Genomic DNA, 15,778 nt, shown 5'->3' with positions numbered 1-15,778 from the left:
GGGGCTTATCATTGGTCTTGTTTTGATGATTTGAACCGTTCATTTTATAAAGCACTTTGTGTATTTCGTCCACTAAAAAAATTAAGTCGATCCGAGAACTGTAATTTTATTTAATTTATCACTAAAAAAATATACAACAATTGTGTTTTTTAAAATAAATCATATATTTTTTTAATGACAAATGTAATAAATGGAATAAATTACAGTTATTGAATCGACTTAATTTTTTTTTGGATGAAATACACAAAGTACTTGACAAAATAAACGGTTCGAATAATCAAAACGGAGCCCATGATAGGTTCCAAGGGTCATGGACGGGAGGGAATCCTCCTCATTTAGATAAATATAGAGTACAAAAATTATTCATAGAACTATATATAGAAATTAATTATAAAATTAGACACAAATATATATATATATATATATATATATATATAGACAAATTAAAAAAAATTAAAAGTTCAGTCCATGACAAAGAAAAATAATTAATCTCCTAATTTTGTCCCCCTCTAATTTCACTCCAATGATGTAGAATTAGAAAAGGTTAAAGATACGAGAAGGAAGTGTGAGACCATTTTATATGAATCTTAGCCACGCCATTAGGGTGGAATTCGAAGGCCTCAATTAAAGAATGTAGCTGGACTAATTAACAAAAAATATAGAATGAGATGCAACATTCTCACAAAAGATGGGTCTCATACATGTGATGTGAGTCCTACATATGTAAGACTTATCTCATATGTGGGACACATTTTTTGTGACAGAATTGTATCCCAAATAGAGTAATATTATATAAAATCATATATATATATATATATGTATATATTTATTCGATTTGATCCCTGGACACAAAGCAGTGTTTTAAGAAGATAATTAAAAGTTAATTTTTTAATTTTTTAACATTTTTAATATATATATATATATATATAATATAAAAAATAATATGATCCAAAATAAATACTTTCTTAAAAGTGGCCGAAGCAATAAATTCCACATTAATAATATGTCTTGAAATGAGAAGAGATAATAAGAAATATAATTATATTTAACTATTTCCTTTGGGATAACTTCTAAGATTTTATGAGCACACAGGTCAATTTTTTTCTCATTCTCTTTAGACAGAAGGTGAGGTAAGAAAAGAAATAATCATAATTTTTTATTTTTATATTTTAGATGAATAAAAAATAAGAGATATGATTTTTTATTTATTTTATTTGAATAGAGTAAATAAGAGAAAAAAAATAAAATATATATATATTTTATTTTATCAAAATAATCTTTCATAATAATAAGTTATATTTTTTCATAAAAGTAATTTTGGTATTTAAAATTTTTTTTTGTTCCATCCAAGTCTAGTCACTTTAGCCTGGAAAGTTGGTTTTGAGGTGTTTTTTTTAGTTAAAATAGTCACAAAAAAAAAAAGTTTTTTAGTTTAATAAAATAAAATATTACATTCAACTCATAATCATTATATTTTTTCTCTCACAAAAAAATTAAAAAAGTCAAAAATTCTTTCCAAATCAAATTTTTTAATTCTAGATTAAAATAATAAAAAAAAGACAAAAAAAATTAAAAAGTCAACTCACTTTTTAAAGGTACCTTTGCAAAAATGGTTTAATTTTTTGGCTATTTTAGTGATAAAAGACAAAATATGCCACAACAAACAAAATATCACATTCAATCCATAATCATTATACTCTTTTCTTATAAAAAAAATAAAAAAAGTCAAAAAAATCTTTATCAAATCAAAATTTTTAACCCAAACTAAAATAATAAAAAAAAAATCGAAAAATCTAAAGGTAACTCACTTCCTAACAACACCAAAAACATAAATTTAATAAAAAAATTCTTTTTTATTGTCTCACACAATTTCTGACTTAGCTAACCATTCAAACATAACTTTCTTTCCTTTCAGACCAAAACCCTGTGTGTCCAAAAGGGGTGTAAATGTTCTATATATTGAGCACAGGACTCCAACACTCTTTTAAGACCAAAAGCAAAGAGAGAGAAAAAAAAAAAAAAAAAAAACTTCACTCTCAACTCAACCAAAACAAATAGAAACAAAAATGGTGTTAGCCGGCGGTGGTGGTTCAGCCAGCACCATGAAATCCCTACCCCTCCAAATCCTAACAGGGCGGTGGTTCATGGTATTCGCCTCCCTCCTCATCATGTCCGCCGCCGGAGCCACCTACATGTTCGGACTCTACTCCGCCGAAATCAAATCCTCCTTAGGATACGACCAAACCACCCTCAACCTCCTCAGCTTCTTCAAAGACGTCGGCGCCAACGTCGGCATCCTCTCGGGCCTCATCAACGAGGTCACTCCTCCCTGGGTCGTCCTCTCCATCGGTGCCGTTCTCAATTTCTTCGGCTACTTCATGATTTGGCTCTCTGTCACCAAAAAAATCTCCACTCCCAAAATCTGGCAAATGTGTCTCTACATTTGCATCGGCGCCAATTCCCAATCCTTCGCCAACACCGGCGCTCTAGTCACCCTTGTCAAGAACTTTCCCGAGAGCCGCGGCGTTGTTTTGGGCCTCCTCAAGGGGTTCGTTGGGTTGAGCGGAGCGATTATCACTCAGCTCTACCTTGGTGTCTATGGAGACAACTTGAAATCGTTGATTTTACTTATTGGTTGGCTTCCAGCGGTGATTTCGTTTGCCTTTTTACGAACGATTCGGATCATGAAAGTGGTTAAACAACCGAATGAGTTAAAAGTTTTTTATAACTTTCTTTATATTTCGCTAGGGTTAGCCGGGTTTTTAATGATTGTGATTATTTTCCAGAAAAGGTTTAACTTTACGCAGAGCGAGAACCGTGGCAGTGCTGCCGCCGTAGTTGTTCTGCTGTGTTTACCGCTCGCGGTAGTTATAAAAGAAGAGTATAGTATTTGGAAGAGCAAAAAAGAAGCCCAACTCCAACTCCAACTCCAACCACCATCCATTGATTTGAAAATCGTAACCGAAAATCAAAATACAGAAACAATTTTGCCACCATCGGCGACCAGAAATGGTGGTGAAGAAGTACTAGTACTACCAACATCACAAAAACAGGCTGATTCTGATTCAGTTTCCTGTTGGAGAACCATATTCCAGCCACCGAACAGAGGCGATGACTACACAATCCTCCAAGCGCTCTTCAGCATCGACATGCTGATCCTCTTCTTCGCCACCATCTGCGGCGTCGGAGGAACTTTAACAGCCATCGACAACCTCGGTCAGATCGGAGCTTCGCTCGGATACCCAAAACGGAGCATTAGTACTTTCGTATCGCTCGTTAGCATATGGAATTACCTCGGCCGAGTAGTCGCCGGGTTCGTCTCAGAAATCTTTCTAACCAAATACAAGTTCCCTCGCCCCCTCATGCTCACCCTCATCCTCTTCCTCTCTTGCCTCGGTCACCTCCTCATCGCCTTCAACGTCCCCAGCGGCCTCTACATTGCATCAATCATAATCGGATTCTGTTTCGGAGCTCAATGGCCATTGCTGTTCGCAATCATATCCGAAGTATTTGGACTCAAATACTACTCCACATTATACAATTTTGGATCGGTGGCGAGTCCAATTGGATTGTATATACTCAATGTTAAGGTCACCGGACATTTGTACGATAAGGAAGCTGAACGACAGGGGGCGATCAGGAAGGCCGGGCAGGGCTTGAATTGTGTTGGGGTGGATTGTTTTAAGCTTTCTTTCATTATTATCACCGCGGTGACGGTGTTAGGAGCTCTTGTTTCGGTGCTTTTGGTAATCAGGACTAGGAAGTTTTATAGGAGTGATATTTATAAGAAGTTTAGGGAGGAGGCGGAGAAGGCGGAGAAGGAGATGGCGGTGGCCGGAAATGGGGCGGCCAGACCGGTGTCGGAGACGAAAGTGGGGTGAAGATTGGTGGATGTGATAATGGGTAGATAGAATGACAGATTAGGAGGACAAAGGTATATACATAGATACACATGTAGTGTGGTTTCTTGAATGGCAAAACAGCCTGTTTGTGTTTACTCCTACCCATTTTATGTTCAATTTTCCCATTTTCTGGGACAGAATCTTGTAATACTGTACTAGTTTTAAGTCCAAAACATAATCAATTATGATTTAAGTGGGTGAGTTAAACTGAAAATAATAATTCTTGTGATAATGTATTGCATAGAATTCTATTAAGTGTGTTTCGTTTTAATTTTTTGAAAATTGAAATTTTCATTTTTAGTAAATATTTTTAAAATTACAAGTAATTTTTTAACTTTGTTATATGCACCTTATTTAGATGTATCTAAATAGTAAAATATTTATGAAAAAATATTTTAAAAAATTAATAAATACACAAAAATATAAAAAATGCACTGAATTAAATATATATATATTTTGATATGTTTGGTATTTAGTGAATTTTTTAAAGATTTTTTTCACAAATATTATACTTTTTAAGTGTATTTATGTTAAATGTGTCTAAATTTTTTTTTAAAAATTCTTAAAATATATTTAAAAATTCAATGAAAACAAAAAAAAAAATATGAAAAATGAAAAAGTAGAATTTTCTGAAAAGTAAATTCAAAAAACTAAAAACTGAAACTAAACAAAGTGATTTGTATTTTCTTTGTCAAGTAGCCTACCTTCGGGTACAATGAGATCTAAAGTTGAAGCAAAGAGAGAGACAAATACTAATATGGTAACATAACCTTCTTAGGTCCTGTTTGGGAATTAATAATTTTAGTTTGAAAGTTAAAAAGTTACTAAAAAAATCAAAAAACTTATAACTTATACAAAAAAATCAAAAATTCATTTTTCTCCTTACTTTTGCACATCTTTTCGTAAAAAATCAAAAAGTCACTCCAAATATATAAGTTTTTTTATCTCATATTTTAACAAAAAAGCTAAAAAAATTATTAAAATAGTTCCCAAACAAGGTCATACTAATATCTAATATTCTATCTTGGGAAAAAAAAAAAAATACAAATGACACATTGTGACTCATATTTATTATAATTTACAAACAAGAGATGACCCACTTAGGCCATCTCCAATGGTTCATCAGATTGATTACCAAATTTAAATTTGATGAAAAATGACAACTTTTATCTCTCCAACGGTTTTATCAAAATGATATCAAATTGAGAACGGAGCAAAACTTTCACTAAACTGAGGAGTTGGGTCTGATTTCACCATTTCACTATGTGTTTACGTTGGAAGTGGATTCCACCGGATATCCTGTCGGTTGTCCCACCGGTCGTCCGGCATGTACAGAAAATGCAGTGTTTGGCTTGCGAACTAGAGCTGGTTCAAAAGTTGGTTGCTTCTATGTCACTAAGAATAAATTCAACATTGATATAGATTTAAATTTCTATCAAAATGCAACATGAAAAAGTTGCATGATATATAGATTTAAATTTAAATTTAAATTTAAATTAGTTGTTCAGCAACTGCAACTCCAATAAGTTTTGCAGAGTATTCGACAAAATTACCCTGCTAATCTTTTTATTTCACTATATCATTATAATTTCTATTTTCTTTGTAAGCTTCAGTTTGACAATATCATTACAATTTATATTTTATTTGTGAGCTTTAGCGTACATTATCTATTTCTCAGTTTTAGTGTATATCATTACAATATATTTCACTATCTGAGTTGGATGTTGTATCCTACTGAATTTTCTTCAAATTATGGACGATTTTGAAATGTTTGAGGAATCACAAATTTTAGAGCAGCACATCGATATTCATTTTATTTCGGAAACTTCTTGTGTTTCCCGTGGTAAAGCATTCACAATTATAGAAGATTAAACTTTATGTAGATCTTGGTTGACAGTCTCTCAAGATCTCATTATTGGTAATAGTCAGACAAAGACAATATTTTGGGAATGAGTATTCGTTTATTTTAATTCACCAATTGTCTGTTTTTTGGTCGCCAATGACATTTTGCGATCAAAAATTTTGGTCGCTACGTTTGTTCCCAAAACCTTGTCGGGAAAGGTCTTTGAGGGTTTTGCCGACCAAAAAACCTTTCGTCACCAAAAAGCAAGTCTTTAGCGACCAAAATTTTGGTTGCCAATAGTCAATTATATTTTTTTAAAATTACACATTTACCGACCAATGTTTTAGCTGCCAATAGTCAAGGAATCGCCGACCAACACCTTTTGTCCCCAAAAACGTCAAACGTGCAAAAAAAAAATTCATTGTAAAACAATTTGATCCGTTTGCGGAGACTCAAACTGCCAATCTCCCGCACCAAAAACCTTATGCACCACACTCTTCCCACTACTCTTCTATAGCACCATACGATTGTATATGTGACATATGTTATTTATATAGTACATACACCCATATTAATATAAAAGTATCACTACAACAAAAAAGGGTTTTTACGACGCGCAATGCACGTCGTGAAAACCCTTCTACGATGTGCAACGCGTGTCATATTATGACTAGTCATGCTCTTCTCTCTCTAAAAACCTCCTTCCCCGGCCTCTTCTTTGGGCTGGCCGGCCGCCGCCTTTGGCTATGGCGGTCGGCTGGCCTAGTTTGTTTCGGCGGCGGTCTTGTTAGTTTTTCCTTTCAATAAACTTGAGTCTTCCATCTTCCCACCTTGGTGTGTTTTTTGCTGCAGCGGGGGTGTTCTTTGGTGAGTAGGGGGTCGTGCAGGGTTTGTTTTTAGGAGCTGTCCGGGTTTGTCTTCGGTTGACGTTGCATCTGTTTCATCAGGGGAGTCCAGGTTTTTCAACCTTGCCGTTGCATCAGATTTATCAGGGGAGTCCAGGTTTTTCATTCGAGCGCTTTTGGCGAGTAGGAGCTTGAGGGGTGCACTCTGGTTCGTAGGCGATTCAGCTCTTTCCGGTGTTCACTCGAGCGCTCCTCCTCGAGTGAGAGTTTGAGGGGTGAAATTCTACCAATGTTTGGTGGTGTCCCAGCGGATGGTCAGTGTTCGGTGGGTGTGGAGTTTGCAGAAGTCTTGGTGGCTATGGAGTTTGGAAGCAGCAGGGGTGTGGGCTGCTGCTGAGGCTTTTGGCGTGGGTGCTCGTGGGTGCTGGGTGTGAGTTTAGAAGGAAACCTGGTGGGTGTTTTGTGGGTGTGTAGGTGGTGCGCAGGGGAGTTGTAGCAGCGTGGAGATGTCCAGCCATGGTGTTCGGCTTTGAGGTTGCAGAGGAGTTGTTCTTCCTGTACCTTTAATTTCATGCTGTTTAAATGAAATTTTTCTTTGCTGATCAAAAAAAATATTATGACTAGTCATGGAAAGTCATTCACTTTTAACGACATGCTTTGTACGCCGTTAAAAACATTTAACGACATATTTTGTATGTCGTTGTTACTTTTTCTACGACATGCTATAATACGCCGTTAAAAATGTGTCGTTTTTACTTTTTCTATGACTAATTTTGCACGCCGTTAATTGGTGAGACAAATAACGACACTAATTGTACGCCGTAAAATATGTAATACAACGATTTATTATGCCTACCATAAAATATGTAGTTTTTTTTTTTTTTTAAATTTAAAATTTAGAAGGTTCTATTTGACTAATTTTGTACAATCTAACAAATATTACAAACAAACATCACAAAACATCAATCAACCGCCAAAATATTATTTGAAACATCAAAAAGAAACTATATCCATAAATTATGAACATTCAACAAATGTCTATACAATCCAAAATGTTCTAAATTATCCAAAAAAAACTATCATTAAGTTCTAAACCATACAAAATTTAGCCAAATATCTTCTTGTGAGTGCACCATCATGGGCTGATTTAATTGCATCAACACTCAGGTTTGTGTCCTCCATATCTTTGTACTAAAAAATTCTTAGCAACTTCAAGAGCCTCTTCAGAAGCATTACCAGCAGCCCTAAGAGAATACTCAAAAAAGGACCATCACCTCCGTATGCAGAACAAAGGCTCAAGGTATTTAAATCCAAGCAAAGGTCCTCGAGAGCACCCAGTTACAAACCTGAGACAGAAAACACAGAATTAGAAAAGAAAACAAAGATATTTGGTCACTGTTCCATCCAAAAGATCTTGAAGCCCTACAGCTACCTACATAATAAACATTTAGTATCGCTGCTGCATCACAAATACTGGAAATTACAAAACAAGGTTGCCTTTTTCAAGAGAAAGTTAGAAATTGACATATAGATAATGCAATGCCCTGCATACCCTTATACAAATTCACCATACATAGCATCTCATACATGGTCCCATAAATGTGAGTTTCTCATTTTGGCAAACCTCTAGGGAACACTTGAAATTATTAACACACCAATTGGCTAAAGGAAATGAGGCTGAAATTGAGTCAAAAAAATTGACATTGGGGTTCTCAATTCTAGTTTAATTACTTGAGGCATCAAAAGAATTGTATTGCTAGTCTGTAAGCAATTCGATGAAAGTGGACTTCCGTTGTATGCATCATTTCAGAAAATATTTGATTATTTTTATAGGTAAAAAGATTTGAGAAGGATAGATAGCTTATAATCTGGTTTTAGAAAGTATTTGATTATTTTTATTAGGTAAAAAGATTTGGAATAGTCAGCCAGCTTTGCATAATAACCACAATCAAATATTCTATTCAAACAGTGCGAATTGGTGTTACTCTGGCAGTCATCTAACAAAGCTGTAGTTTGTTACGATGAGAAAATCACTAAAACTTACATTACACCGACATCAAATGCAGAGATCCAATCTTCCAGAATCAGTGCACACTATCAGAAATTCCACCAGATACCATTGATTCATCTACAGATTTAGGCCCACCACACGATCTCGAAACTGATTTAAAAAGTTTCTCAATCTACGGTGCACACCTAGTGAAAGACCTACACCAGAAGTTGTATTTTGGATTCTGTATGACCAAAAAAAAAAAAAACAGATTTTAAGAGAACATATGACTAGCCAAACAACACTTTGGTGGTGGTTTGAAGTTACCTTGATGAGCTCAATGAAGGTGATCAAAAGCCTCCAAGGATGTGGTCTATTCACAATCAGTCCTTCCAACAAAACTCTTGTTATTTGCTCCTGTATAATTTCCTATCCAACAAGGAATGCGAAGCTGTGAGCAAATCACATTTCGCATAACTAGTGTAAAAATCCTAGACATAACTAGTGTAATTCTCAAAGATCAAGAAGTTATTACTATTCATTCTCTCAGTTTCAACCACAACATTTCAGGGGAATTCAAATTTTCTGGTTATACTTGCAGGCAAACAAATCCTATGAATCTAAATTGTAATTTATGTTCAACAAAGAGAGGGAGAGAGAGAGAGAGAGAGAAACTAACCTTGTTAGCATTCACAAACAAGTAGAGAAGAACATAGGAAAAGAAATATGTATGGTTGTTTGGGTTGCGTATCTGATTTGCGATTGCATTGAGGAAGAGATAACGCCCTTCGGAGTCAAAGTCCACAATCAGAATCCAGAAGATGTCCATGGCAATCAAAAATTCCACGGAATCATTGTTTGTCATCTGTGCAAGTGGATGTGGATTTTTTGCTTCAGTTATGAAAGGAACTTGCAGTGTTGTTGATGCAAAGACAAGTTTAAATTTTTCTTACAGTATACAAGTTACCAAAGTTGCAACTCTGTGACCAGCTAGTGCTCCCCCAATGATTCCAAGAGGTAAAGGACCCACCATGAATAGCATACCTACAGTCACATAGTAGAAGCTTTAGTAATAAAACTTACAAAAATATTCAAAGAAAAATCTTCAGTTCAAAGAAGAATAACCTACATCTGGAAACTTCTCAGGACGCCCATTTAGACCTCCAGATTTAACCTGTCGCTCACATAACCACCACCCAAGGAGGTCCTTGTCAATATGATGTAGAGAACTGGTTATTGCAAGAGCTCCAACACAACAGAAAACTGCAGTTACAATGGCCATACCACCAGCGTAATTATTATTTTTGTCTAATTTCAGGATTTAAAAATTTATACAAACCATAAGATATATCAATTGATATTAGCTTGATGAACATCTTACAGAGTTGTTTACTCTTTATTGAGGAGACTGATTGCATAATCACTCAATAGATCATGTCTTATTGGAACAGTTTTTGTCTACTGTCCATTTGTTCCTTATATTTACTCAATTTATCTGAATCCATTTACTTTTTAGATCATTAGCAGATCATGTAACAAACATGAAAATTCAAATATAGAATCTCTTTTACAAATCTTAACAGGGCAGCCTAAGCCTACGGACACAAATCATAAGTATTCTCTATACACTGACTTCATTTCAAACCTGTCTCATTTTTAACCTCATCAGTATTCTCTATACCTATTTACTCCTCTTCCACCACTCCACTACCATCATTGCTACACACCTTATCATTAGGGTTGGGGTTTTAGAATGGTAAGGTTAGCATTTCCAAATGAGAGAAGATGGTGGAAAGCAGCTATGATGAGAGAGAGAGGGCAAGGGTGTCTATAGAGATTTTTTTAAAGGATTTTTGTAATTTTATTCCCAATGGTAATTGTGCTTAAAGATAACATCATAACAGTTATTGAAAAAAAAAGAAGATAACTTCGTAACAAAAAATAATATTTTTTTTATGGCTGCGGAAATAAAAATGTGTGCTTATTTAAAAGATCCCTTCCTTTTGTGTCACTTTTAACTGTTAAAAATTTTACCTAAATAAATTGATGATACTGTAATTTAAAAAAATATAGAAGATAATGCAAACGCTTGTTTGGTTCAGTTTAAAAGTTGTCTTGTTTTATTATCATTTTTTTTAACAAGCAACATGCTTTAAAAAAAAAAAAAAAAATTTCTAGAGTCTTTAGGTTTTATTTTATTTTATTTTATTTTATTTTGTTCACCAATAGTCAAGATTAAAACCTAACAAAAAAGAGATATATATCAACATAAATTTTTTTTGCAAAAATTGGTTCCAAAGTAGCAAGGATAAGTTTTTTTTTGGGGGGTCTAATTTGTTTCACAAGAACAATTGTTATGTAATTAAAAAATGAAAGAAAGAAGAACCCACAAGGGATAGAAACCATTTGGTGGGGATGATTCCAAAATTGTGACCCTTTTAGGAAAATTATCATATAGTTCTCATATGAGACTTGGTTACTCCAATTAGGGTACTCCAATTAGTTATATGAATTTTTTAATAAGCTGATAGGTCATGTTTGTTTTAACAATCTTATTGTAAAATCATATTTTAAATTTTGCCATGATTTGGCGGACGTTTCTACCCTTCTTCATTGGAGAACACCATCTTAAGGAAGTTGGATCCAATTTTTAGATCATGTTTTCATCATTCCAACGTAACACTTAAAAAATTTAGTATACTTTTTCTAAACGTAATACTCCAACGAACAATAACAATTAAAGAGATTATAATGACAAATGAATCATTACACTACAAAAGATTAAAGAGATCACAAATTTTTTTTAGAATAATGTTTGGTAGCTCAAGGATTTTGCCCCCCGAATCCCTCTAATGCCCAAAACGACGTCGTTTTGGGCATTAGGTTTTTTTTCTTTTCTTTTTTTTTTTTTCCTTCCATTTTCGATCTGAAACTGATCTGAGAAGAAGAGGGGAAGAGGGAGAGGGAGAGGGAGAGAGAGAGGGAGAGAGAAGAAGAGGCGAAGAGGAGCAGCTGGTGGTCGTCGCAGCTCCCCGCCGTCGTCGCAGCTCCGGCCCGCCGTCATCGCCTCGCCGCCAGCTCGTCGCAGCAGCAGCTCCAGCTCCAACTCCGGCCGCCGTCCTCGCCTCCAGCCCCGCCTCCTCCTCCCCTGTTATTAGGCCCCCTCCAGTCATTTTCCTCCTCCTTCCTCCTCCTCCTCTCCTTTCCTTTCCTCTCCTTCTTCCTCCTGATTTCTGCTTTTGAAAAAAAAAAAAAAAAAAAGAAAAACGGCAACGTTTTCGATTAGGGGGATTCAAGCTACGTAGCTTTCGAGCTACGTAGCATGACTGTTTTTTTTAAGACTAAGGCCTTGTTTGGGAAGACTAAATAAGTCCACACTTTTTATTTTTTTATCTTTTTTGAGTCACATCAATCAACATATCTTCTCTACTTTTTTACATATCTTTTTATAAAAAATCAAAAAATACACTTATTTAGAACATCCACAAAAATATAATTTCAACATATAAAATTTATCAACAACTCTCCCTTCATTTACAATAGATATATAATTAACATCACAAATTGTGTGTTTCTATAAATATATATAAATTAGTCCCCAAGAGAATCTTTTTACATATCGAATCTATGTGGTCTCAATTGCTAAGTTGATATTGTAAGAGTATTTATTTATGAAAAATGCTTGGGAGCACTAATTAGTGCTCTTATTAATTAGGTGGGAGTGGGTCTCGCCATTAATGATGTGATGTTTTAGTCTTGGAGTTGTGTTTTTTTTTTATTTTTTTATTTTTTTAATGCATTAGTGCTATTAATGGTAATGTTTTTAGTGGGATGAATCATTGTTGTTTATTTATTGAAAAATTATAGGTTGTTGACTCTCGTGGTTAGTTATCATCATATTAGATGGCAGTAACTGTCAAACTTTTCCACATTTTGTGGCGCAGGCGTGCTCGCGATTTGGATTGGCAAATTGAAAAAACATCAATTAGTTATCATCATATTAGATGGCAGTAACTGTCAAACTTTTCCACATTTTGTGGCGCAGGCGTGCTCGCGATTTGGATTGGCAAATTGAAAAAACATCAATTCGTATTTTGAGTTGGCGTATATAAATGGAGTGAATTGGGCAAATTGATAAATTGATGTAAATTGATTATACGATTTAAACTTCAACAAATTTTAAAGATAATATAATAATTTGTTAATAATTTTTTTTAAATAACAATCGAACTCAATATAATCAAAAGGTAATAAATATATATAAAAAAATCATGCATTATTAAAATTATTTCATAATTTTTTTTATTTAAAAATTATTTAATTTAATTTTTTTTTTAAATGACAAAATTAAACCTTATATTTTTCACACAAAAATACCAAATATGAACACTTGTCATTTGATTAAAAGGATTTTCAAATTGAAAAAAAATTAAAAATATAACAAAATATCTAAACTCTTTTTCAATTGAAAACATAAACAAAATATCTAAATAAATTGAAAATATAAAATCTTACAACTTATTAGGGGTGCTTGCAGTTTAGCGGTTCGGTTGCGGCCAAAGAATCTCAAATCGGCCATCTGTTCAAAACAAGATAGATTGAAAAAAATCAATCCGTAACCGCCCGCTCACCATTATGTATTTGTCCAAAATGCGACGGATCAGTTCGGTTCGGTTGGTTTTGACAAATCAAAACATCTACTAAACACCCCTAATAGTGAGTAATGTTAAAAATCTCAAAAATTTTATTAAATTTTTTATCAAATAAATCATATAAATATGAGCTTTACACCTATATAAGATATTTAATAAAAAATTTAATAAAACTTTTAGGGTTTAGCATTTTTGTTCTGTAGCACTTTAATGATGGGAGGTTTGGGGTTTCATAAACAGAATTGGGGTGGGCAGAATAGCCATTTTGTGCCGATTGGTGGGCTCAGTCTGGACTTATTATCTGTTAAAAAAAATAGTCTAGATTTATTAAGATGATCTTAATAATTTATTTTGTAAAAAAGTTAAATAAATGAATGAGAAAAAATGTCGTTAATTAAATATCAGTAGTCATATGATGATTGTGACATTTTTTTAAGGTCAATATAATTTGATCATGTAACTACCATTTCTAATAAATTTATTTTTTTTATATAAATAACCTACTATTTAATAAATGTTATAAAATAAATAATTTTAATCATTTTAATAAGCCTAGAGTAGGCCTCACCGAGAAGCACAAGCACCCCAAATCTTCATTGACATGCACTTCATTTTTAGGGATCAAATGTTAGACGGCATTCGTGCATTGGTTCAATGAGTCATATTTTTCACGTTTTATACTATAAAAAAATTACTTTTTTACGACGGTAAAATGTCGTCGTAAATACCTAAAACATCAACTCAAAAGGTTTTTTGCGACGGTAACTGATTTTTTGTGACAGCAAGTGGGGGATCGCAATAAAAGGGTTTTAGTGATAGTGACGGCATAACGTCGTCGCCTTTTTTTTGTGACGGCAAAAATGCCTTTTTGCAACGGAAAAATTCTGTCGGCATTAATTCGTGAAAATCTGAGTTTTTTTTAGACGACACTGTATTACCGTCGCTAAAAAGGTTATTTGCGACAGCAAAAATACCGTCGCTAAAGGGTTATTTGAGACAGCACCTGATGCTGTCGCTAAAGTACTATTGGCGACGGCAATAACACCGTCGCTAAAGGTCTTCCTTTTCAACTAATTCCCTTATCTTTTGCGACAACATTACTGCCGTCGCAAAAAACCCTGGTTCTATTTTCTTTTTGAGACGGTGTGTGTGGTGCCGTCTCAAAAAAAAAAAAAAACTGTAATAAAATTATTAAAAATATGAAAATAACCTGTGTTAAATGAAAAATAACTTAAAAAAAATCGATAATTACATAATAATATAAATACATACATAAACAAAAGTTGGCACATAATGAAAATTCATAATGTTGTTCCATTCATAACAATACATAAATAAAAATTATCCCACTACATAATGTTGCATAATACATACATAATGTTGTTCACAAATCTAAATAACGTAAATCAAAAACATAAATTTTCGTCATGATTCTTTCGTGGGTTACAAAAACAAAAGTTGGTCATAATCTTTACACGCCTGCATTCCACAAGAAGCAGACTGCTACTCAGGAAATATCTGAAAATAACAAAATAAAAATAATTAATGACAATATAATTGTGTTAATATTTTAATTACAGAAAAACATAAAAAATTAACTACTATATAATTACAAAGATAGTTTAGTAAATAATTTTGGTTAGACAGAAATCCGGCTCTAACTCTCAAACCGGAAACCCGATTGGAGTCCCGTCTTCTCCTACAAGTCTCTCGTGCCTAGACGGTCGTGTGTGCTAAGTTTCGTGTTAAACCGACGTCATTTGGTGATTTTGGGGGGTCAACACCTCGAATTTAAGTTTTTTAAGGAACTAGTTTGCCTAGACCGAAATCCAGCTCTAACTCCCAAACCGGGAACCCGATTGGAGTCCCGTCTTCTCCCACAAGTCTCTCGTACCTATGCGGTCGTGTGTGCCAAGTTTCGTGCTAAACCGACGCCGTTTGGTGATTTTGGGGCGTCAACACCTCGAATTCAAGTTTCTTAAGGAACTAGTTTGCGTAGACCGAAATCTGACTCTAACTCCCAAACTGGGAATCCGATTCGAGCCCCGTCTTCTCCCACAAGTCTCTCGTGCCTAGGTGGTCATGTGTGCCAAGTTTCGTGCTAAACTGACGTCGTTTGGTGATTTTGGGCCGTCAACACCTCGAATTCAAGTTTCTTAAAGAACTAGTTTGCCTAGACCGAAATCCAACTCTAACTCCCAAACCGGGAACCCGATTCGAGCCCCGTTTTCTTCCACAAGTCTCTCATGCCTAGGCGATCGTGTGTGCCAAGTTTCGTGCTAAATTCGGCTCTAACTCCCAATCCGGGAACCCGATTTCAGTCTTTTCTTCTCCCACAAGTCTCTTAACTTAGAATGTAAAAAATGCAAAGATACATTTTAGCTTAGAATGCAAAGATACATTTTATACCTGATCTTCTGGTGGTGGTGTATATGGATTCTCATCTTCTGCAGATTCTCTAAATGTCCGGTGGCTACTCGATGCATCAAGAACCTATAATAGTCAATGCATAATGTGTTAATCATATTCGAATTTTATACATAATG

At 34.4% G+C, this 15,778-nt stretch overlaps 2 protein-coding genes across 6 annotated transcripts; one reads left to right on the top strand and one right to left on the bottom strand.

The window, feature by feature from the left end:
* The first annotated feature begins 1,892 nt into the window (after positions 1 to 1,892).
* Positions 1,893 to 4,095, top strand: LOC114321197 (protein NUCLEAR FUSION DEFECTIVE 4). Its single transcript, XM_028268345.2, has one exon. It carries the CDS (start codon positions 2,067 to 2,069, stop codon positions 3,879 to 3,881), a length of 1,815 nt encoding a protein of 604 aa, XP_028124146.2. The 5' UTR covers positions 1,893 to 2,066; the 3' UTR covers positions 3,882 to 4,095.
* Positions 4,096 to 7,546: 3,451 nt separating this feature from the next.
* On the bottom strand, positions 7,547 to 10,449 carry LOC114321140 (uncharacterized). Of its 5 annotated transcripts, none has more exons than XR_014327666.1 (7): positions 9,962 to 10,412; positions 9,710 to 9,843; positions 9,534 to 9,624; positions 9,260 to 9,445; positions 8,908 to 9,009; positions 8,635 to 8,798; positions 7,547 to 7,936 (listed from the first exon to the last, which is right to left on the bottom strand). XR_014327666.1 is itself a non-coding variant. In XM_082866553.1 (6 exons), exons 2-6 carry the CDS (start codon positions 9,733 to 9,735, stop codon positions 8,774 to 8,776), a joined length of 456 nt encoding a protein of 151 aa, XP_082722679.1. In that variant the 5' UTR covers positions 9,736 to 9,843; positions 9,962 to 10,094; the 3' UTR covers positions 8,529 to 8,773. The 5 variants fall into 5 exon arrangements, 1 of the variants encoding a protein (XP_082722679.1); XR_014327665.1 differs by having other exon boundaries at positions 8,635 to 8,824; positions 9,962 to 10,406; XR_014327664.1 differs by having other exon boundaries at positions 8,635 to 8,824; positions 9,710 to 10,449.
* Between the last annotated feature and the right edge of the window lie 5,329 nt (positions 10,450 to 15,778).

The sequence above is a fragment of the Camellia sinensis genome, chromosome 1 (assembly GCF_055761805.1).
Source record: "Camellia sinensis isolate YWXY chromosome 1, ASM5576180v1, whole genome shotgun sequence".
In the NCBI taxonomy this organism is placed as follows: domain Eukaryota; kingdom Viridiplantae; phylum Streptophyta; class Magnoliopsida; order Ericales; family Theaceae; genus Camellia; species Camellia sinensis.
This window is presented reverse-complemented; position numbering and strand designations above follow the sequence as displayed.